We start from the raw sequence: 25,498 nt of genomic DNA on the forward strand, positions 1-25,498 counted from the left end.
CTTTTGGGATAATGTTAGTACACAACTGCATGAAATATATCACACTGTAAAAGTTGTTATTGAATATTTTATTACAAAAATCTTGCATATTGTACCTTTAATAATACAGTACCTTTTAAAAGTTTGGTGTCAGTATGATTTAAAGAAATAATTTTATTCAGCAAGGATACATTAAATAATACAAAAAAATGTGACTAAAGACATTTATAATGTTACAAAAATGTTCTATTTTAAATAAATGATGTTCTTTTGAACTTTGTTCGTCAAAGAATCCTGTAAGAAATGCTTCACAGTTTCCACAAAAAAACATTAAAGCTTCACAACTGTTTTTAACGTTGATTATAATAAGAAATGTTTCTTGAGCAGCAAATCATCATATTAGAATGATTTCTGAAGAATCTTGTGACACTGAAGACTGGAGTAATGATTCTGAAATTTCAGCTTTGCCATCATAGGAATAAAATAAATTTTTACATGTTTTATTAGAAAACAATTATTTTACTGTAATAATATTTCACATTACTGTGTTTACTTGCATTTTTGATCTTTTAGATTTTTTTTTAAATGCAGCCTTTTTTCACAAATATTAACAAAAATCTTGCCTTCCCCGGACAAGGGGACAATAGCTTTAGAAACGTTTTATTTATTTTATTCTGCAATTTAGCATTTTTTTCTAAATGCATCTAATTTAGAGTTTTAGCTTAAATGGTAAACTACACATAATTTTATAATAAATGCATCTAAAAGCTTGCTACAGTTTTGAAAGCAGCTCAACGATTAGGCTTCGAAACATTTAGTTAAAGGGAATAGTTGACCCCCAAAACAAGCCTTCTGTCATCATTTATGTTAGCTCACGTTGTTGAAAACCTGTATGACATTTCTTTAAAAATATTTCCTGTGTTTGCTGGAAGTAAGAAAGACATTCAGGTTTGGAACGACATGAGGGTGATTTAAATGATTACTGAATTTTCATTTCTGGGTGAACTATCCCTTTAAACCAATAGTGTCAGTACTTTTAGTTAGCTAGAACATCGACTCTGCTACATAGACCAAATATTTAAAAAGATCCCAAAATAGCATCTGATTTATCTGTCAAGTCCTCCAGCAGTAGAAATGACCACATCCCTTTAGCTGCGGCTGGCTCAGATTAGGCCTCGCACATTTCCCATTTTCAGTTATGTCTAGCACACACGTCCCCCACAAAGCTTTTCGATTTGTTGCGTTCAACATTGATGTAAAGATCTCTAGATTTTCTGTGATTTTCAGCCACTTTAATGTAAAACAATAGTCCGCCTTTCTGCAGAGCGCCAGTGTGGTAGAAGCTTTAACAAAGTTCACAGACAGTACATTCGTCCGCCCACCTCCCATTTCTGCCAGTCACAGCGACTCCCTGGAGACAGCGCTGTTATGAAAGTCAAACAACAATCAGGACACACTCTTCCTGACCCTTAGAATGTGTGTTTGTGAATGTACGCTTGTTTGTGTGAGGGCCGGCCAGCACACGGCCATTAGCAGCAGCTGAGCAGGAGGTGAAGCCGCTCAGCTGTTTAAACTGCCCCATGTATGTGTGTTTGCAGATGAATCAGGTGCCGTTGAGAAGATGAAGGTCTGAGCCTTCAGAAGTCGGACTCCAAAACTCATTTAGGTATGAGTTACAAGGAGAAGCAGAACAGAGGGACCTATGTGGCCCTCGTAATTAACTCCGCACGAGCCAGGCCTGCACCAGATCCTATTATCACCACTCCTACCTTGACCCTGTGACCTCCACACACCATAACTTACAGCAATATGAGCTGTAATCAGCCCCAAAGTGTCATTGTTTAAAATTCTGTCAGCCTTACGCTTGACAAATGCTTTTTAAATCATCTTCTCTATCTCTCTCATGGCCTGTTGGGTCTGGCATTCATATGTCTATCTCTCTGTTTTAGCAGGGTCTTTGGTTTGTATAGTGTGTATTCTCTGAGCTGCAGTCTAGGCAGCTCATTAATCTCCTCCAGTTTGGGATGAAGCACCGGAGGTCCTCATAACTGCGCTTACTGAATGACATTTCTTTGTAGCCTGTGCTCCACAGCCAAACAGTGCGAATCAAGCTGTCATTTTTTAGCTTAGACGCAAGTAGTCACTTAACAGATACTTTTATCCAAAGCAACTTGAAGTATGCTTATGACAGGTTTTCACTCAACACTGGGCTAGGCAAAATTCAGAATTGAAGATTTGGCTCCCTTTCAATTCATGAATGTGTGTTTGAAAGGTATTGATCACCTCACAGGAAGTTGAATTTGAAATGTTATGTTAGAAATTCAATGAATCTATCTATCCATCCATCCATCCATCCATCCGTTATTTTTCAATGAACAAATCAAACAAAAGTAATTGAAATAGCTCAACTATCCAACTATCCAAATCCAACTGAAAAAGCAACTTTTAATGACATCTGCAGTCTCAAAATTATTCAACCTCCTGAATTAGAATACCTCACAACAGGTAAATTCTGCAAAACAGGTGTTGTCTCAAGCATACCTGATGCAACTGATCAAGGGCTTCATTAGTTGCACCAGGTGTGCTTAAGCTAGAACACATTAAATATCTGAACTGGCTAGGTTTGCTGAGTGTCACGTTTGACTGCATTTTATAAATATGTCAAAAGAATGGTCCAAAAAGTTAAGAGAAGATTTCATCGCCTTTCACAAATCTGGAACAGGGTACAAAAATATAGCAAAGACACTAAATGTTCCTAGAGACACCGTTGGAAGCATAGTTTGCAAGTTCAAAGTTAAAGGAACAGTGGTTACATTACCTAGATGGGGCAGAAAAAGGAAGCTATCAACGGCTGCAAACAGATTTCTGAGAGGGCAGGTGCAGAAAAACCCTTGAGTGACTGCAAAAGATCTGCAACAACTTGGTGACAACAGGTACTGAGGTTTCAGCTTGCACAGTAAGGCATGTACAAAACACATGCCAGAACTCCAAGACGTACACCACTACTGACCCAAAAGTGGCTACAATTTGCTCAAAATCATATAAATATGACACAGAAGTTTTAGGATTCTGTACTGTGGAGCGATGAAACAAAACTAGAACTTTTCGGCCCTGTGGATCAGCGGTATATCTGGAGGAAGAAAAATAAAACCTATGCTGAAAAGAACACTCTGTCTACAGTTAAGTATGGTGGTCGCTCGGTGATGCTCTGAGGCTGTTTTGCGTCCTCTGTCACTGGAAACCTGCTGCGTGTGGAAGGCAAGATGGATTCCTTTCTATATACCAGGAAATCAGAGGTGTAAAGTCCAGGGGTCAGAAAGTAAAAGTCCTGCCATATGTTTATTCCACCCAGCTGATTTCATCTCCTGGCTGAAAAACTGTGCTAATTAGCAAATCCAGGTGATTGAAACAAAATACTGAGGAGGACTTTTACTTTCTGAACCTGGACTTTACACCTCTGCTGGAAATCCTTGAAGAAAACATCATGCCGTTAGTGAGGAAGCTGAATTTGGGTGTCATTGGAGGACCTTCCAACAGGACAATGATCCCAAGCATACCTCAAATTCCACCAAGTTTTGGTTGCAGAAAAATTCCCGAAGATTCTACAGTGGCCATCACAGTCACCTGACTTGAAACCCCATAGAAAATCTCTGGAGGCAAGAAGGCGGTTGCAGCACGCAAACCCTAGAATATTACTGAACTGGTAGCCATTGCTCATGAGGAATGGGCTAAGATTCATCAGAAATCGCTGCCAGAAGCTGGTGTCTGTTTATACATCTCGTTTTCAGCCAAGGGGGTAATCCATCAGCCGGAAGTTGAAGCCTCGCGGGAGCCACCATTGTAGCAGAACTTCACCTATTGTTAGCATTCCATTGACTCCCATTCATTTTGGCGTCACTTTTACAGCGAATAACTTTACATCTGAGGCGTCCAAAGACTTCATTTGTCCATTATATATTTCTAAATAAACACGACAATGTATAAAAGGCTCCATTACTTTGTATCTTACGTTATGGCCCCGTAGAAGCCGTTTTTGTTAAAAACAGGCTAACGATTGCGTCATAACCACGCGACTTTTTGTCGCACAATAGAGACATTACCGTATAGACAGGAGGAGAAGCTCGCAGGCAATCGGGGGAACGTCCCGTCAAGGGAGAAGCCCATAGATAATGAGTCCATAAAAGCAACGGGACAAAATATTTCAACAACGTTTTTGGGGAATTGGAAATAATTCGGTATGTGGCAAGTGAATACATATGAAGTGATTAACGTTGCCAATTTTCACGGACAGCTACTAGAAGATTTACGTCTGTCAGACAGGTTGCTCACGTCATCAAGCTTAGTTTGAGTCGGTTTGAGTCTGAGCGTCAGGAACGGAAGTGCTAAAAAATCGCTAAAAATTGGCTTCAACTGTCTCAACTGAGTTCCAATGAGATGGCTCTGTCCACTTCTTATACTGTCTATGTTTTCAGCAGGTCACAACAGCAAAAGGATGCTCTACTAATAAGTACTAAAGATGCTTGCCATAAAGGGGATCAATAATTTTCAGACCGCAGAAGTCATTATAATTTGCATTTTCAGTTGAATTTGAGGAAACAACTTGAAACATTTGTTGTGTTGTGCTATTTACATTTTATTGTTTTATTTATTCATTGCAAACAGCTGAAAGTCTGTACATTTTGCCAATAAACCTGATTTGCAATGTGGGTGGAATTTCGATTACAACTGTTTATATAATACATGATATATAAATAAATAAATAAATAAATAAATAAATAAATATATATATATATATATATAATTATTCTTCCTTGCATTGCAATTCTTTATCCTGCTTGCTATTGCAATTCAAATTCAGGAGTTGATTTGAAAACGTAAAAGGAATTCGCAGTTCAATTTTTAATACTGCACAATCATAGATTTCTTCTTGTCAGGGTCAAACCTACAACCTTTTGGTTACCAGATCACATTTCTTGCTATTGTGCATAATGGTACTATTACTGTTCCCACAATCTGAACATCATCTTACTTCAGCTTCATTCAGCCACCTCCTAGGTGTCAGTGAGGTGGACCATAAGCTGGAACAACCTCTGACCTCACCTCCCTCACATTGTTTATGGCTTCATCCGATCACCCAGCGTGTGTATATACAGATCGGGATGATGTGGCCACTCCAGGCCAAGATTTACCCATCTGATGATAAAGCTGTCAGGACAGTAATTGTGAATAAAGATGAGAGAAATGTGAGCATTTTGGTGATAATCACTAGTAATTTGTCACTGAAGCACAATCAAAGAGCCAAAAATCTTCCTTAAGCAGATGAACTTGACCTTTGATGAATCATGGAGTTGGTTAGCTGGACTCAAATTAAGAATTATTGTGTAATTTTTCATAACCAGTCAGTTGACCTGTTTCTGTAGGACTAGGCATAACCGATCCATAATAAATGAGATGTTATAGAGATGTTATTGAGAATGTGACTTGTGTTTCTATGAATTCACTTACTGAAATGATAGTGTTATCTCCAGAGCCTTCCAGTTGATATCAACATTCTTGAATTTCCAGCCTACTGTGTACATAAATTGAGATCTAGAATTGCCAGGCCAAATTCCCAGTGTCATAACTGTGAAGCATTTGGAGATCTTGTTTTCCTATACTGTTTCTTTTTTAAATGATAATGGCTCCATTTCAAACCCTAGTGAGCTAAATAGCTAGACATGTTAGGGTGTCTCATGTGCTCAAAACGCAAATGTTGTTCATATCGTAAGCAGCGAAATAATGCTTCCTAATTTTAGACTAATTTTATGTCAGTATCACATTTATCCTTTACAGATCACTGCAAGTGTGAGGGAAAGTTCTTTTCTTTAAAGATTATGAGGGCAGATACATTTAAAAAAAATTATGCTGTGCACGAATAAAGAATATATTATAAACTCTGTGCTAACCCCAAAGTATACCGAGTGTCACGTCATGTGAATTTGCATGGCATGCTTGAGTGACTGTTAATGATCCATTTTGGCTATGATGCTACCTATGTAGAAAGTAGATGGAGAGGCAGCTGACTAGGTTTTGGAACAGCCAGTATTTTCTTGTAATATTTTTTCACCAGTTGATGGTTATATAGCACTGGATGCCTCATTAGCTGTAATTGTGTAACTCAGTGTCAGACCACATTACATGTCACATTCTGAGTCATTTCCGTGTTTATTTGATTTTACAGGTTCTTAAATTGTACAGGGCTCATTCATTAAACCTGAACATTCACTGTAATATTGACCCACCAGTCTCGTAAATGAAATCTGACGAATCCCCATTCAGCCATAAAACCATCATTTTCGACATACAACCTTCTTTGCTTCTTGTTAAAGCGTTTTCCCCCACTACTTTTACTTATTTAGCCAAAATTCCTATCTAAAATGACTTAAAATGCACTAATTGGACGAACAGAAATGGGATCTCAATACATTTACGGATCCAAGATCAGTTATATATGGTATTGAAAGCATAAACTGAAGGTTAGCAGCTCTGACCATTACGCTACCACCCTCCCAGACCATTGCTTTTTTCCACTTTTCTTTCTCTGCATATTAGAGCAATTGTCTCCCAGTGAGACAGTCTTGGAGTACAGTCCTGCGGTGCCTTCCTCCTTTCTCCACCTGAGATGCCTCATCTGTGACCAAATGATGTGGTTTGGAGGTTGTTGTTTTTGGTGTTTTTTTGCTCCAGAATAACAAGACCTGCAGATATTTAATCTACTATCCCTTGGCTCTTCTCTTTCCTTTGTTTTACCGTAACGTTCTTTGCAATCTTAGAAGCTTCTTTCGGCCCCCCTGGATGCATTCTTGAAATGCAATGGACTCTAACAACACGTTGCACCCACATTTCTTCACTTCTAGCCCATCGCGGCACGGCTGATTGCCGCAGAGCTCGGAGAGGCCGGGAGATGCGATCCAGATGTACTCTGGGTGATGGAGTCCAGAGATTGGCCCATTAAACCAAAGCCCCCCTCTCATATAGGCTTTTATGGGGAACTGTATGATGGCGCTGTCCACATTTTCAGAAGGACTTTATGACAAGCGTAAAAATGGAAGTAGGGATTGACACATCGCTCCATGAGTTGAGGAGTTGCCAGCTTGGGCTCCCAGACCAGAGAGGGCAGCCATGAGGAACCATGAGCTCAAAGGAAAGGAAAATTATTAAAGAATCCTTTGATGATGACTGCTAAGATGGCCTGTACTTCCTTTTTGGGGTTGGCTGGTTGTATTTTATTTCCATCTTTGAAAGGATCACAGGTCAGGTCCTCCTTGTCTGAACGCATTTCTTGAGACACATTAAAAATGTAAACCATTCCAATCAAACCTTTGAACTTTTTGATTTAGCAGTGTGTTTCATAACATAATGATTTCTTCAAGGGCTGATATCATTTAAAGACAGTGGAAAGACTCGTCAGTCTTTTACTTGGCCCTCAGGGACGAAGTCCGGGTCTGCCAGAATCAGTTTGTTGGGACTGAAAGTTGATAAAAGCGCTCATCATAAAGACAGAAGACTGGACCCAGGCTGTACCCGGCAGCTGAATACATCATTCCTCTGGCTGTCTTCTCCTTGTTTCCTTCCCTTTATCTTCTAAACGTTCCTGAGGTGTGGATCGTGCCATGTTTCCATTGTTCTTTAAATCATTCAGTTCTTGTTAATATCTTCAGGTCCATATTGTCAATTTTTCACAATGTTTTGATTAGCCAGATCAAACTCGATTTGTTGGGATACCCGTTTATGATTCTTGGAAGTCCCTCTAATTTTAAATGGCCTTTTTTGATTGTTCAGTTTATCTTTTCAAAATTGTCAACATTCTTGTTTGTTGAAAAGATGGTCTTGTTCTTGTTGCTCCAGTCAGTCAGATACGATCTTCATTAGGGTTGGACAAAATATTGATACGAAATTGGTTATTGGCTAATTTATAATTTTATATACATCAATAAAATAAATATTTCATTTAATTTGTTTGAATATATTAATTATAATTAATAAATTACAATATATATATATATATATATATATATATATATATATCAAATTTTTACAATTTATATTTTTTTTCAATGGGCATCGGCTATAACATGAAAATAAATACTTTTGTTGAGCAGAATATTAATATCTAATATGGATATGAAAATGTATTTTTGATTGACCAACGCAACTTTAAAAATGTTTTGTTTGTTTAAAAGTTTTTTGGTTGTTGTTCAGGACTTTCTTTGGTCTTCAGGTACATTTGACTGCGGGAATCTCCCTGCTCGTGCTGCAGTTTTCCAGACTAGCTACGATCTTCATTACGAAGGTACACTCTTTGCGTCCGTCTAGCGTGCGACTGGCTTCGATGAGAGTTAAGGGAATTCTACAGCAGCCTGCTGTTTGGTGGGTGGTCGGAGTGGACCGTGCATAACTCCAAGAACTGTTGAAAATCTTCCCAGCTACTCAGAATGACCTGCGCTAATGTATACTTGCCGCAAGCCATGGCACATGTTGCGCCTGCTTGTTTACATATCATAATTGATACTCCAAATGTACATAACCATGTCATCCTAACTCTGATATTCGTGCTGGTGCATACTCTCTCTCCATTTGTGAACAGCCCATATTTATGTATTAACACGCTTGCATGCACGTTTTCCCACAGTCCTTCGTTCTTTCCGGTGCGCACACTTGTTGCTTCTATCTCTTGCTTTTCTTATCATACATATATGCAACATACCTTTCAGCTTTCCCTCTCCACACATTGTCATTTAATTCACCTGGGAAAGAGAGAACATTCCCCATAACTACAGAGTTTTTAATGCAGTTTCAGATGTGGGGATTGATAAATCAAGCCTGCTTCTTTTAAACAAACACCTGCCTCCAAACTGTCACAGCTAATGGCAGCACTTGCCGTATAAATCAACCATAGCTGTAACTCCCAATATCATAGAAAGGATTACACTGAGCACCTGCCACACAATGCTATTTTAATGGGCCAGACACAGCCGATAGCCCACGCTGTAACCGTTCGGACATTTTCAGGCTCTCTTTTAAAGTATGCGTGTGTCTTGAAAAGGTCTAAAAGGGATTTGTGGGTCACTTGCTCTGTCGTCTTAGTTTCTTTATGAGCTGGTGTAAGAGAACAAGGTGCATTTTCCCCCACAGCTGTTTAATTAAGACCAGAAACGGGGCCGGAGAACTGGAAGGGAACACTTTTTACTGTATGCTATAGGTATTTATTATGCTATGCATCTGAACTTTCTCATATATGCCATTTTCTGAGTCAAACATCTCTATATCTGGTGCTTGTGGAATGTTAGTTTGAATAATAATAATGATAACATTTCAGACATATTTTAAGATGAACCAAGCAGGAATAAACAAACTGTAGTGTAAATTACAGTGGCCCTGAAAGTATTTGGACACACTAGACAGCACAAGCACACTTTTAAAGCAAAACATGTCACAAAAATATCTTTGGGAACTTGATTTGGTGATAACTGACACATTGACTGAAAATCACTCCAGGACCAGTTAGCACACTTTTTTAAGCCACTGGCTGCTTCTAGGAGGTCAAAGTTCATTTAGAGGATGAGATGATAGACATGGTACCCTACGCCCAAGAAAAAGTCTCTACTCCTTTTTAGGGATGGAACGATTCACTCGCAACCGGTTGAAAATCGATAAAATTGTGTGACGATTCAAGTCGGTTGAAATGTTAAACGAATTGCGATACACGTTTTAAACAGCAGGGTGCGTTTACTGAATAGCCTAACGTTACTGTGAAGTTGTTAACCTCGCTTTACAGGCACAATAGCAGCGAGCACACACTGGCACGAAGCTAGCGAGTGTTTTCACTTCATTTATAGAACTTGAGCTTGTGTGAGCACTCAACTTCCACAGGAATTAACTGAAAACGCTCGGTTTGCTCCGCTCGCGCCGCGCCAGTGTGTCATAGACTGGTGTGCTCGCGCCGTCAAACACATGGCGACGGCAAGCGTAGATGTTGACTCATTCAAATCGGAGATGTGGCGGCATTTTGACTTTCCGTAGACTAATAATAATCACCACCGTGAGAAGCACCAGTCACCTCCGTTTTCATGTAAAAATCATTAATATGACAAGTGCCAGAGCCACGGAGATCACAAGGTGCATCTGTGTTTCCGTGGCAACCAGGAATCTGGTTTATCTCCGTCTCAATGTTTTCTGTTTTTTTTAAGTCTTACTAGTGTAATGTTACAAATTATAACACAATTAGAATCTTGCCTTTATTACAATGTAAAACCCCTGTCAATGTGGTAGGCCCTACTAATTTTACACAGTCTTTTACATAGCGAAGGTACCAGTGTCCAGCCTCTTGACCAGACAGACAGAAAGACTGAGTTGAAACAACCTTGAAGGGAATTTTTTAAGCCCCGTTGCCCTTGGTACCGGGGGCGTCCGTTTTTAACAGTTTTATTATTTGACAAATATATTTAAAAATAAAAATAAATGTGCAGCATTTTGTTTGAGAAATAATAAAAAGGACACTTTTTCATTTATAATTTGTCTTAAATCTCATTTGTTAAAAAAATCGTGAGAAAATCGTATCGTGAAACCAGTATTTAGATGTACTGTAGAATGAAGTTGATATCATTTTTGTGACTTTGTGAATAGGTGATATATCAGTCGGAGGTCAGTTAGTCCGTTGAGTCTACTTTAGATTGGTCAAGTCTTGGCTGAGCACCATTACTTTGTCAAAGAGCGGTTATACAGAACAAAGAGCTTATGTGCTAATATGAGGTCATGGTTCTGAGGTAGTGCACACAAAACCTTTTTGTAATCGTACATGCCCATCTAGTCTCTCTTCTCTTGTGTAGTTAATTGATAACATCTCACTCATTCTCCGTAACACAGTGAGAGAGAGAATGAAAGAAAAGATGGAAGCAGTCAGAAGGAGGCGAATGAGAATGTGTGTCACTGTCATTTTCAATTATCTAAGCTCTTTTTTTTTTTTTAATAAAGTGTCATTCCAGATCAAACTTTGAAAGAAATTTAGGCAAATCTAGAAACATGGAGGATTGTTCTTGCATGTTTTGCCCCATCACAAACATTTACTGCAAATGTACAGCTCTGCTACTGGTGACCCTGTTTGTTTGAGGTGAGACAATGATGAAATCAGAGTTGCTACATTAATATTAGGATAATAGAGTTTTTCACCAGAATTACAAGGTTTTGGATGGGATAAATTGGCTCCACAGCACCCCAAAATGTAATGTTTTCTCTTGCCACCTCCAAGTATTAAATATGCGTTAAAACGTTAAAATATCAAATCACCAAATTTTAAGCAGTTTCTTAACAATGCATAAAAAATATTTTAACATGTTTTTTTTATATTTAAAACAACATTAAGAGATTAAACCGTTTTCACAACTTATTTAAGCGATTTCTTACTATTAAAATGATTGGTAACACTTTCTATGAAGCCCATGCTTATAATGAATTATGCTTATTTATAAGTATGTATTACTATTCTATAAAAATATTTATAAAGACTCATGAAGACCTATTCTGCATTATAAGGACAGTTATAGTTGCATTTATATTATTTTTTATAATTACTTTAGTCATGCATTTGCTTTTTCAATGACCATACTCATAATCCATTATACACTGATTTATAAATGTTTAAATATAAAATAGTTCAAGAGACACTTGTTTGCTGTACCAATTAGTTATCAATTATGTCTTTAATGGCTAATGTTTGCATTAGAGGTCATGAATGGTAATTTTGATTAGTTAAAATCTGTATCTCATATGCATAGAATTACTTACAGCAGTTTGGAATTACACTTTAAAAAATATTGCTGCAGTATTTTTTGCTAGTATATAACATTAAAAAAAGATATGTTTATTTTTTACTGTATGAATAAATGTTTTCTGTGTTTTTCCGGCTTTTTTATTATTGCTCATTAGTTACATTTAACTATTCAAGTAAACAACTTTGTGATATACTATAATACATAGATATAGATATATGTGTTTGTAACTATTTAAATTTTTTAAAATGACTTTTCTTTTAAGATTTTAAAATAAGTTTTCAAAACTAGTAAGATAATGTGCTACGATTATTTTATGGGCAGGTAACATGGTCAGTTAAATCATCTTTCTATGTTATGCCAGGTTCTGAGAGAGGTTCACATATCCTCAACCAAGCACTAGCACATTTTTGGTGGACGACCAATATGGGTCACTTCCAAACCTGATATTCAGCTAAATACATGCATTTGTGATGTGCCTTGTTCTCTTACGAGAGGTTCTCTCGTATTGCGTAAGTTTAGCTTACGCTACGGGAAAGATTCATCTTCTTGAGATACTGAAGCCAAAAAATTATCATTAATTTTGTATTCCTTGTCAACGCAGTGCAGCAGCTAGCAGACCTAGAGCAGGCCATCTCGCGTGCTCATTGGCTGCCCTGCGGGCAACTGCTGCAGCCTACCAGTGAGCCCGGCGTGACGTCACGCACAATGAAGGGCGCCCGCGCCTTCATAGCGTCACAGCCCGCCAGAATGGGCGTGGCTTAGCGTATAACACTAGGGGCTGTAGGCTGACTTCCCTGATTTTCGTCTCTTCAGCGAGCTCTTCGTATCGCTGGATCTGAGAGAAGCCACCGCCGCCGTCGAACAGCGGACAGCCAGCTTAGGAAGGAAGCCGGCCGTCTTCGCCACCTTCAGCCATCCGTGCGAGCTACGCAATCCGGCGACGTATCCTTTACCTTGCTAAACCTATTCTAAAACCTATTCTAAAAGAGCAGCGAGTGTCTTTTTTAAGACGCCTCGCACTTCCGGCTGTGTAGCGCTTCCGCTGTCGACCCTGCGGGCTCGACTCGAAGCCTTCAACACCCCCCGCCTCTCCTCACCGACGCGCAGCTGCCGCTCACGAGCCTCACTGCCGTCGCATCTGAGAATGAGGCCGAGGGACACGTACGAGCACGCGGCTAGCTCTCTTTACGTTACAAGAGAGCTACCCCGCCCTCGTGTCCCCGTTCGCGCGCCATGCAGAGCCCTCTCGAGCTCTCTGCATGACCCGCACGGGCATCATCTGTGTTACATGTAGGTCCCGTGCCCACTACTCGTGCGCGCGCCCTCGTACAAACACTGTTCTAGTTCTGCTCAACCACCGAGCACGCGGCTAGCTCTCTTTACGTTACAAGAGAGCTACCCCGCCCTCGCGTCCCCGTTCGCGCGTCATGCAGAGCCCTCTCGAGCTCTCTGCATGACCCGGACGGGCTTGCGCACCGCCGTCGAAATGTCTCGCCATGTCAATCCCCTTAGATAAGGCTACTGCAGTGGTGTTTTTGCAGCCAACGAGCCGGTAATGCAACCCGCTCGCCTGCACACATCCGCCGTTCTCGCGGCGACCCAGAGAAATCTCAAGTGAGTATAATGTCAGATTAAGAATGTAAGTTACGTGCCCGCTCACGAGCGCTCACGCTTACTAACAGACACATCGCCTCCGAAAAGACGTGCGTGTTTAAGTTTATTCCCTGTCAGTCCCCTTCAAACAGGCTACTGCAGTGGTTCAATTAGCAGCCAACGAGCCGGTTTGTTGACTCTTTCGCCTGCACACAAACGCCGTTTTCACGGCGACCCAGAAAAATCTCAAAAAGAGTAAAATGTCTGGTCCGGCTCATGCCGTCGGTGTTGTAAGTGTAATGACAGTGCCCACGCCCCAGTGTTCACCACTACACATAAGCACTCCGAACCTCGCAGAGCACACTCTCATGAAGCGCAGAAAAGCCGCTCGAGTGTTGAATGTAAGAAATGTGTCCACAAGTCTGTGCCCACTATCTGCCCGCTCTGTTACACGATCAAGAAAGCAGGTTATGAATCTAAGTCTCGTGCCCGCCAGAGTGCGTTCACGCTTGCTAACACAAACCTCCCCCCGGGCTCCGCCCGCGCGTTTAAGTGTTATCACAAAACGCAAGGCATTAATAAAACGCTCCCCATCCATTATGATCGGGGCGTCAAATACACTTGTAAGTCTAGTGCCCGCGCTCACGCTTACAGGAAGCTTTTCCGCCCGGAGCGCTGCTCGCGCGTCAAAGAGTGAAAAAAAAATGTTCCCCATCCCTTATGATTGGGACATCTCACATAAATCAGCCGGTCTCGGCTTTCAGCGAGCAGCCATTACCCAGAACCGAGAGCGCGGGCGCCGCGCTTTCGGCTTCGGGTCAGTTTCACAAAAGAAAGCAGGTTATGGATGTAAATCTCGTGCCCGCCAGAGTGCGTTCACGCTTGCTAACACAAACCTCCCCCCGGGCTCCGCCCGCGCGTTTTAAGTGTTATCACAAAACGCAGGGCATTAATAAAACGCTCCCCATCCATTATGATCGGGGCATCAAATACACTTGTAAGTCTCGTACCCGCGCACACGCGCTCACGCTTACAGGAAGCTTTCCCGCCCGGAGCGCTGCTCGCGCGTAAAAAAAATGACAAAAGACTGTTCCCCATCCCTTATGATTGAGACATCTCACATAAATCAGCCGGTTTCGGCTTTTCAGCGAGCAGCCATTGCCCAGAACCGAGAGCGCGCGCACCGCGCTTTCGGCTCCGGTTCAGTTTCACAAGCCCGCAAATGGCGGCGGTCTGAACCCGGAGGCCATTCGCCCCCTAGCGGCTCACATAGCTGCGTGGGAAACTATCCCAGGGATTTCAGAATGGGTGTTGAGCACAATAAAGCAGGGCTATACACTTCAATTCATTCGCCGTCCCCCGCGCTTTCAAGCCCGGACCGCGACGATAGTGAATGCGGAAGTAGCACACCTACTTCACGCAGAAACAGCAAAGCTGCTGTGCAAAGGGGCTATAGAAAAGGTACCGCCTTCTCTGAGCGAGTCAGGCTTTTACAGCCGATATTTTCTCGTACCCAAGAAGGACGGAGCCTTCAGACCTATCCTAGATCTGAGACATTTGAACTAAGTGCTTGCGAAAAGACCGTTCAAAATGCTTACGACCAGGAAAATCCTCGCGCACGTTCGCCCGAGGGACTGGTTTATTTCTCTAGATCTGAAGAATGCCTATTTTCAGATTCAGATAGTACCCCGTCACAGGCAATTTTTGAGATTCGCCTTCGACGGTCAGGTATATCATTACACCGTCCTGCCGTTCGGCCTGTCCCTGTCACCCTGTACATTTACAAAGTGCATGGACGCGGCGCTCGCCCCCCTGAGAAGTCAGGAGCTGCGAATAATGAACTATCTGGACGATTGGCTGATATTGGCACAGTCAGAGACAGAACTGCTATCTCACAGAACAGTGCTTCTCAGTCATCTGGAAAGCTTGGGTCTCACGGTCAACTGGACCAAGAGCTCATTACTGCCCAGCCAGTCAATTTCCTTTTTAGGAATAGCACTGGACTCGGTGACCATGACGGCTCGTTTATCGACACAGCGCGCGCGCCGTGTTCACCACCTAGCCGCATCTTTCCAGAAGGGCAGCTTTCTCCCTTTGAAAACATTTCAAAGGATGTTGGGCTGTATGGCATCAGCTGCAGCGGTGCTCCAGCTGGGCCTACTGCGCATGCGCCCGCTCCAACGCTGGTTGAATGCTCGCGTGTCCCGCCGGTGTCTGGCGGCCAGAAAATCAGAGTGACTCAGGCCTGCATAGCAGCTCTGCAGCCCTGGTTAGTGGCCGACTGGTACCAGCAGGGAGTAATGATGGGAACCATCTCTTATCGTAAAGTCATCTCGACAGACGCGTCCAACTCGGGTTGGGGCGCACTGTTCGAGGGCAGACCGGCCTTTGGCCAGTGGTCAGACCAGGAGAAGGGTTTTCACATAAACTGTCTGGAAATGATAGCGGTCGAGAACGCGCTGAAGTGCTTCCCCCCGTTCATACAGGACCAGCATGTTCTTGTCCGCTCGGACAACATGTCTGTGGTCTCCTATGTAAACCGTCAGGGCGGTGTCAGATCCAGAAATCTCTGCAATCTGACGGAACGCCTCCTTATTTGGTCTCAGATGCACCTGCGCTCGCTGAGGGCGGCGCATGTGCCTGGCCATTTGAACGACGGCCCAGACAAACTGTCCAGGGACAATGTTCCCCCAGGGGAATGGTCCCTGCACCCCAAACGGTCCAGAAACTGTGGCGCCTATTCGGCAGAGCGGAAGTCGACCTATTTGCGTCAAAAGACAACGCTCAATGCCCGACGGTCTGTTCGAAGGACGAGGACGCGCTGGCCCAGGTTTGGCCCAGCCTCCCGCTATATGCTTTCCCTCCGGTCTCTTTGTTGCCACAGGTGATCAAGAGAATCAGGAAATCGCGCCACTCGGTGCTCCTCATAGCCCCGCGTTGGGAGAATCAGATTTGGTTCCCGGAACTAGAAGGGCTGTCACATACAGCTCCGTGGCCGAATCCGGTGAGGGCAGATCTCCTCTCTCAGGCTCGCGGCACGATCTGGCATCCCAATCCAGAGCGCTGGTCTCTGCATGCATGGTTGATCAACGGGTACTCGTTGCCCTGCCAAAAGGAGTGATGAACACGATCACGCAGTCTAGAGCCCCTTCCACGAGAAGGCCCTACGCGTCTAAATGGTCGGTTTTCTCTGCATGGTTCACCAACAGAGGTCTGGACCCGCGGACATGCGGGGTGGCGCATCTGCTCACCTTCCTACAAGAGCTGTTGGATAAGGGAAGGTCCCCATCCACGCTCAATGTATACGTGGCGGCCGTGGCAGCGTTCGCAGAATCGACGCACGGCCAGTCATTGGGAAGACACGAGTTGGCCATCCGCTTCCTTAGAGGAGCTAGAAGGATGAATCCGCTGCGCCCCCCGTCGGTTCCCATGTGGGATCTTTCATTGGTCCTCGAGGCCCTGAAAGCTTTTCCATTTGAAGCACTAGACACCGTGGGGTTGAAATATCTATCACTGAAAACCGTCTTTCTGACTGCACTGTCGTCAGTAAAACGTGTAGGGGACCTGCATGTGCTGTCCGTCGTGTCTTGAGTTCGGACCGAATGACTCTAAAGTCATCCTCAGACCTAGACATGGCTATGTCCCTAAAGTGATGGGCACTCCATTCAGAGCGCAAGTTATTTCGTTGTCAGCTCTCCCAGCATCTGACAGCGAAGGTGATGTGAATCTCCTCTGCCCTGTCAGAGCGCTGAGGTTTTACATTACGCGCTCCGCCTCCTTCAGGCGTTCGGAACAGCTTTTTGTTTCATTTGGTGGGCGCACCAAGGGTCTCGCCTCCTCGAAACAGAGCCTGTCCAGATGGATAGTAGACGCTATAGCGGCCGCTTACGTGTCAAAAGGTCTGCAATGCCCTCTGGGCATCAGGGCTCATTCCACGAGAGGCGTGGCCTCTTCGTGGGCATGGTCCAGTGGAATTTCTATCCATGACATATGTGTAGCGGCGGGCTGGAGCTCCCCGTCTACCTTTGTCAGGTTTTATAACCTAGAAGTTCCTGCCTTGCAGGCTAAACTGTTGTCAGTCTGAAGGAGAGGTGTATTCTGCCCAGATTTCCTGCTCAGATCACTCTCACATGACTCAGCTCTCCTGGTTGAGCTGCACTAAGTAGGGTATGTGCCATGTGCCTATACAGACCGGCGCGCTGCTCTGTATTCCCTATGTGTGCTTATGTACAAGTGATGGCCCGCGTGGCTGGCCACCTTATTTTTTCCACTTATGGGGTTCCCCTGAAAGCTCGGGGTCTCATGTGGATGCTTGGCGCGCACGTTGTTGACAAAGTGTTCCTGTAGCGTAAGCTAAACTTACGCAATACGAGAGAACCTCTCGTAAGAGAACGATACTCGGTTACTAACGTAACCTCGGTTCTCTCTAGAGAGGGAACGAGTATTGCGTAACCGGCCGTGCTCGCGCCACGAGCGACTTCGCTTCAGTCGACGAAAACCAGGGAAGTCAGCCTACAGCCCCTAGTGTTATACGCTAAGCCACGCCCATTCTGGCGGACTGTGACGCTATGAAGGCGCGGGCGCCCTTCATTGGGCGTGACGTCACGCCGGGCTCACTGGTAGGCTGCAGCAGTTGCCCGCACGGCAGCCAATGAGCACGCAAGATGGCCTGCTCTAGGTCTGCTAGCTGCTGCACTGCGTTGACAAGGAATACAAAATTAAGGATAGTTTTTTGGCTTCAGTATCTCGAGAAGATGAATCTTTCCCGTAGCGTAAGCTAAACTTACGCAATACTCGTTCCCTCTCTAGAGAGAACCGAGGTTACGTTAGTAACCGAGTATCGTTTTCTGAGACATTTTGTGGGGTGTGAGGTATCCTGCCACATATGAGTGAACATTTCTCCAGCTCTCACTGTAATCCTCCACATTTCCAATAGTGATGAAAACACTTCTTATTTTCTCTCCATTTCTCTAATTTTCTCTCCTGTTAACCCAAACTGACTTTTTCACATGTACGCACACACACATACTCGCTTCCTGCCCCCTGTTGCTCTGTTATAATATATTTGACTGGACATTCCCTTGAGGAATTCCTGGTGCTCTGTGAACCAGAGTCACAGCAGTATGATCTCACACACACACACACACACACACACACACACACACACACACACACACACACACACACACACACACACCAGAGAACGCTCATTAATCACTGTTAGGTGACGGTATGTGCACGCCTGCGTATGTTTGTGTGTGCGGGAGTGATTTTTGGCTGGGTTACTGTCGTTGTTTTTTATGGCATGTGGTAAGATGCGGCTTTTGAGGATATCATTGGGAACCAAGTGATGTTCGATTCTGGTTCTTGCACAATGCGGACGGAATACTATACTGAAATACTCTGACAGAGTTTCTTGCACCTCTTATTTAGTCGCGGCACAAGACAGCTATGGAATCTACAGCAAGAAACATACATTGTGATTTGTGACCAGTGTAGTCCAATTCCCTAATGAATTCATTTTTAGTGAATTACAAACTTACAGCCCTGTGGGAGAAAGTGTGATTCCCAAACAAATGACTCTAACAAACCAATATTTTTTTGTGAATCAAATATATAAAGTCCAACCAGTGTAGTCCAACAAATGACTCTTATGATCCAGTTCTTTTTAGTGAACCAAAACCAAAGAGTGCAACCAGTGTAATCCGATTTCTGAAAGAATCACTCTTATGAGCCGATTCTTTTCAGTGAATCAGAAACATACATCACAACCAGTTTTGTCCTATCACAGAATGAATTAATCTGATTGAGTCGAACAGAATCGAACAGATTCAGCTACCATTGTAGTCTTACTTACGATACTTAATTTCTGAATGTATCATAAAATGCGGTATTGCTAAAGGTAGTTTTGAATTATTAACAACTGACTGCTTTACATTTATTTCTGTTTTGTTGCCTCCTAGTGCAAATCTGCGACTTAGGTTCTATGACTGTTCTCTTGGAAGGCAGTGAGGCAGTTCACAAGGTTTGGGTGAGGAATAAGTTGCAACACTGTACCTTGTTCTGCTCTTTTACACTCAAAGTGACATGAATGGCATGTTGAAGTGTGTGCGTGTGTGTATGTTCAGTCCGTTGAGGGTTTTAAGTATGCACCTGCTTCAAGATTATGCCCCCCTGGGTCTTACGGGTCAGACAGGAAGTATGTGAGTGCGTGTGTATGTCTGTGAGAGACAGAATTGTTAAGACAGGAAGTACAGGGTGGGGATTTGTGGGTCTGTCTCCACTCTTCCGCGATTAAAAGCACGAGTCCCAGGTGCGACTGACAAAAAGGCCTCACGGATTAAAGAGGAACTTCTGGAAGATCACTCACACCTCTGGGTTGTAGGTGTCTGCCGCCCGTAGGCTAAAGTCTGTGACCCCGGGCCAGTTACAGTCCACGACTTCTCCTACTGTGCCGTTTTATTAAAATAAAATATGAATGACTCTACGTCGCACGTTCACAATCGTGAGACTTTTATAAATGCATTCCTCAGGTATGAAGTCTTGAAAACACACACGCTGTGTTTTAATAAGCCTGACAGCGCTGTCACGGGAGCTTTGTGGTTAAAGTGGTCATGTTTTTGTTGATCACAGGTGGTTAAGCTGGAGGCTTTTCTGTCCTCGTTTTGTTCTGCCTCTTTCTCTCTCTCTCTCTCTCTCTCTCTCTCTCTCTCTCTCTCTCTCTCTCTCTCTCTCTTTCTCAGTAAGCTGTTAATAACAGGGCTGTAATGTCGTACTCTGACATTATGTCAGGTGTTAGTGGAAGTAGCTTTGAGGAGGGTGCAGAATATTCACAAGTTGTTGAGCCTTTCCCATCCTATGTTGTTGTTTTTTTTTCAGAGGGACTTTCCAACTGGGTTTTTTAGGCCATATATTCCAATAAAATTAATATGATGTTTGGTTCAGGACGTCTGCTTGTTTTTGAAACATGTCCATTGCTCCTAAACTGCTAACTGCTGGCGAAATTTGATAATCTTAATATTCCTCAGATATTCAGTTTTATTTAATTGTATTTTATTTTATTTATTTTGTTTGAGCCTTTTAATCGAATTTACTTTGAACCAAAGCTTAAAACCTAAGTGTACTTTAAAACTATAACAAATCAATGCAAATCTAGCTTTTATTTTATTTTATTTTATTTTAAACCAATCCAAACTTTACTACTACTCTTTTGGTGCCTTACAAGCACTTACATTTCTTTTTTAGAAGTGCAAATTCAGCTCTTGTTCATATTTTATTGACAAATGATCAATTTTTATATTGATATATTGCTTCAAGAGGATAAAAAGATTAGCTAAAAATGAGTGTTGACCACATCATAGGCATCCAGTGACCTTATTGTATAGCACTATTTTTTTTATATAAAAAAGCTTTTTCTAAAGTCTTACATTCTCAGTAAATGCTTCAATGTGCACCCTTCAGAATTGCATTAATAGTCCAGCGTGTTCATCTGTTGTGCATCTTGACTGGTTAGTTCATTATTCGATGCTCTGATGTAGACATTGATATTGTGTGCCGTTCGGTCATTTCTGAATCATGATTACGCTTGTGGTTTAAATGAGAACTGACCGAAAGAAACAAGCCAGAATGATGATTTTAAGGGATAATAGATTGTGTTTCAGACATGCATTTGAGAAGCGGATCAGAACCAGACCTCCAGAGCTCCAGGCGGTCTCTTAACATCTGCACAAATGTCTTGCGTCAGAAACAGCCTTTTGCTTTGCAAAGTTTGTGAAGAGTTTGAAGCATCATGATTGCTCAGTTAACTACACAGGACATAAATAACCTTAAACACTAAAACAATCTGGACTCTGAATGTTGGTCTGTAAATACAGTTATTAGTTTCAGGCTTTAAAGTTTTGGTTAGCTGTTTATCCAGATGACCTGCTTTTTTTTTTTGTTTTGTGTGAGGTTGTCCAGTGCAAAGTTATGAACTGATTACGACCTCATAAAAAATATTCTTCGCTTTGTGTTTAGTATGGGAACCATGTGTAATGGTTCAGAGGTGAGTGCTGAAACTGTTTCTCATGATGCCTCTGTGCTCTTGTTTGCAGGTTCCCCCTTTATCCCAGAGGAGAGCGTTTCCAGTTTGAATACGGTGTCTATTTGCTCAACAAAAACATCGCCCAGGTAAGAATCTCTCAACAGGTTCCACTGTAAAAATCAAGATGGCTGAATGACTGATTACAGATCAGTGTGTATCTGAAAAAGAAGGATGAATGTTGTCCATGGAGTCAGTACTTTAAATAACCCCTGCACTAAACTTCTATGTTGAGATTTTGCTCTCAAAGTTTTCACAGCAGTTGTACCTTGTAAATCACTTGCATTAACGTCATCCAAAAAGGGTTTCATAAGCCACAGCTCAAATCCAATTTCAAGTTTGAGCTTTGATTCAGAATTATACAAGATGAATTTAATCGATTTCCCTGGTTAAGTGTAAGATTAACACGCCTCCATGGCTCTGGGAGTGGAATCCCAGACTCCTGCGCTCCAGCTGTTGCCCCAACTTAAGGTGGAGATGAATAACACAGAATAGACTTCAGAAAGGAGGTCGACTTCGGTCAAGGAGGTCGACCGAATCGGTCCGTCTCTGACCCACGCGAGCGGCACGCACGTTGCTAGAACAAAAACGTAGCTGTGCGTGGTATAGAGTGATATGTAGCTTAGCCAACTCTGAGGGGAAAACTTATATATCTGTCATGTTTGATATATGCCTCCATTTGTAGTCTGACTGCGAGATGCCCTCCGCCGCTTGTTCTTCATACTGCCTGTCGCCCACCATTTCCATCCCATGTCCCCTTAATCAGAACGAATGTAATGCTTTGCACCTTTGCCAGAAATCTTCATTAACCTTGTCAGTGTTTCTCTGTAGGGCAAACTAATGGAGCTTATCTCGGTGTGTTGACCGCGAGATCAAGCGGTTTTTAGACTCATCGTTTGTGAAGCCTCTCACCCGGAGTCAAGCCGATCCATATGAGCTCAGTGAACTCAACATTTTGAAGCATTTGAGTTGGTTGAACTCAAACATGGCTACGTAACTAAACAGATGAGCTATAACCCATTGAATTTTTTGGGCCTCTGTTGCACATGTGCAAAACAGGAGAGAAACTGTCCGGAGAATGCATGACGCTTTGCCCTTGAGTCACGCTACTTGTTATTTCTTTTTCTTTTAGCTTTAACTCTGCCCATCGCGATCCCAGCAGCTAGGCCTGCTGTATATATTCCCCTCTGCATCTTTCTCGATACGCCCCTTGCTAATCCGAATAGGACTAGGCTGCTTCATCGACCCCTAAATATTAGAAAATTGAGCTTGGCTTTTCCTACCTAATATGATTTGCGAATAACAAGCAAGCGAAGTGCTGTTTGTTATTTTGTTGTTATTTTTCTCTTGGTCTCTGCCTCTAATTTTATCCCGTCGGTCCCTCTCGTCTTTAATGCGTTCCGTTCGTTAGACGTAGCCGCGGTGGCTCAGTGTGTCCGGCTGCTGAGACTAAGCAGAGATCGGGTTTCACAGTGGCGCTCTTGTTCTGGAATGGAGGAGATTAAACGTCTATCTTTTATTAAATTGTGTGTGTTTGAAAATGATCCAAGCAGGCAGGAGGGAGAGAGAAAGGAGGGGTGTTTTAGTTGCTTTGAAGCAGCGCGCTGAATGGATGTTGTTTTTATTTAGTCCTCGTGTCATGGGAGGAAGGGAGAAGAATGTCAGGTGGCCAGCGGGGTTTCGCCAGGTCACTTTTGTCTTAGGAGTCTTAGGAAGTTTTTTTTTTTTTTGATATTGTATTTTTATTTGTTTTTCTCTGTCATTTGCACTATTGCTTTGCTGCTAGGGATGAGTCCGAATAGACATCTAGTTTAATTTTTGCTTTAATATTTAGTGACGGTGCTTTAAAATGGTTGAATTTAGAGAATTTTTCAGTGTGCTGTTTTAGTGTGCTGTGAGACTGTCAGCAGAGAACTTCTCTGTCTTTTCAGGGAAGTTAAGTCTCTAAATCCATTCCCTTTAAAGCATTGACGCTGTAGCCATCAAAGCTAAACAAATTCACCAACATCAACAATATTTTAAGGCAAGATCAGTTGTACTATTGAAGGGCTGTGCACTCTTGCGTGTGATTCTTTTTAATGTTGACTGATGTTTTAGGTCATTTTATCATGTAGCACAATAAATATCTCATTTTAAAGATGCCGTTTCAATGAAATAAACGAGTTTTGAGAGCAGTTTTTGAATGCAAGAAAGCATCCTATATGAACACACCTTAAGGGGCTATTCACAAAGAACGCATTTTGCATTTAAAAACGCGAGACGCTGGGCAGTGGAATTGAAGATAAAATGCAATGTCTAGAGACAAGTTTTTTTTTATCCCTCAGAAAAATCTATTTTAAAAAATGGAACAGTTTATTGAACCTTTAGACAAAATCTTAAAAAAAATTTGAATGAAAAAAATGCATGTGTTTTATGTCTGGTATCATATTTGATAAATCAGGCTTTATGGCTTATATAGTGTTTTAAAGGTGGAAAAACACCTCGAGTTTATGCAGTTTGTTAAAGTTAATGATATTTACATGGTCAAAAAGTAAGATGAAATTCTGATAGCTTGTAATGTAAATCAATGAGATCTTTATACCAGTATAGCAGACTACATACATTAAATGCATCTAAATATAATTTGTCACTTTATATTTTCTAATAATATGTCTTAAGACAATATTTAAATGCTTAGTTTTATCATCAAAGTGCTGTTTTTTATTGTGAAGTGCAAAACACATAATGCAAAGCAAGACAATGACGACTGAGAGATGTACAAATACATTTTTCTCAAAAGCCTGATGTATCATATTTGAGTTTTCTATAAACTGATGTAAGGATAATCAGTTGTTTCAGTAAGTGTTCATCCTGAAGTATTACTAATAATACTAATAAGTTGTTCTGACATTTTACTTCATAAAAATCAGTAAAGATTTCACAACTAAAAGACACGTGTACACAACATTTTTACTTGCATTTTACCTTTTACTTGCTAAAAAAGTATAATCTATCAATCAGATAGCAGAAGGCATGTAGTAGATTGTGTACTACAGGTTTTTCAGCAAAGTTTTGATCATGTTGATAATTTAGAGGCCTTAGACATTTGCATATCAAATATGATTCAGTGCACAAAAAAGTCCTGGGTTATTTTTTCAACTCAAATACTGGATTGAGCCTTTTTGTGGTTATTTTTGTTAGTGTTTGGCTAGTTTTCGTGTTACCCAGCTCCTGGGTCAAATGTAACAACCCAGCAGTTGAGTTATTTATCACAGGGTATTTGCATCCTCTTCAGGCGAGAGAGCCGTTTTCAGTGACATCGAATTGGTGCATTTCTTCGGTAAAATAAGTGTAAATGGGATAACAGAGACTGGTCGAATACACATGATTTACTCCTAAATGTTTATTTTTTTTACTTCTAATGTTTGTTAATGAGTTTAAATGTAGGCAATTTTGTATAGTTTACGTATTAAAAATGGTATAAAATATGCTATACTTTAAAATATGATGACTCATCGATAATAAATGAAGTTATTGTGCAAACCAGTGGTTGTGTGGAGTATTTTACAAAAGTTTAGAGGATTAACCTGTAAGCACTAATTTATGTATGAAGTAAAAAAATAAGCTAGTATTACAGTAAAAATGAATGAATAAAATCAACCCATTATGCTGGGTTTAATAAACAACCAAATTGCTAGGTAAAATTAGCCCAACATGTGTTCTGTCCTATTGTATATTTGCCCGTTTTTAATTTTTTTTATTATTTTTTTAGTGTAGTTGTTTTAGGGTTAAAAGCTTCTTTTATATTGACTGCTGCGTTATTATGCTGCAAAAAAACAAGTTTTTTTGTGAATGACCTCTAAGAAATGCATCTTATTGGTGTCTCGTGACCCTAATCCAATGTAATTATAAAAGGCTTCTTTCGACTAGTTATTCCTACAACCCACATACCTGCCAACTGTGAAATTATTCTTAAATTGCAACCTTACGTGACTTATGAGAGAGAGAGAGAGAGAGAGAGAGAGAGAGAGTGAGTGAGAGAGAGAGAGAGATCTAA

The 25,498-nt window shown here is 41.8% G+C and overlaps 1 protein-coding gene across 3 annotated transcripts in view; it reads left to right on the forward strand.

Moving 5' to 3' along the window:
• The window catches only part of uvrag (UV radiation resistance associated gene), a 128,279-nt gene that overhangs the window by 57,844 nt on the left and 44,937 nt on the right, over nucleotides 1–25,498 (forward strand). For all 3 annotated transcript variants that reach the window (XM_077242387.1, XM_077242388.1, XM_077242389.1), the window contains one exon: nucleotides 21,476–21,551. In XM_077242387.1, the coding sequence (XP_077098502.1) occupies nucleotides 21,476–21,551 (76 nt within the window). The remainder of the gene's footprint in view (nucleotides 1–21,475; nucleotides 21,552–25,498) is intronic.

This window comes from Siphateles boraxobius, unplaced genomic scaffold (assembly GCF_051911475.1).
Source record: "Siphateles boraxobius isolate OS27281-9 unplaced genomic scaffold, OSU_SipBor_1 25, whole genome shotgun sequence".
Taxonomy (NCBI): Eukaryota; Metazoa; Chordata; class Actinopteri; order Cypriniformes; family Leuciscidae; genus Siphateles; species Siphateles boraxobius.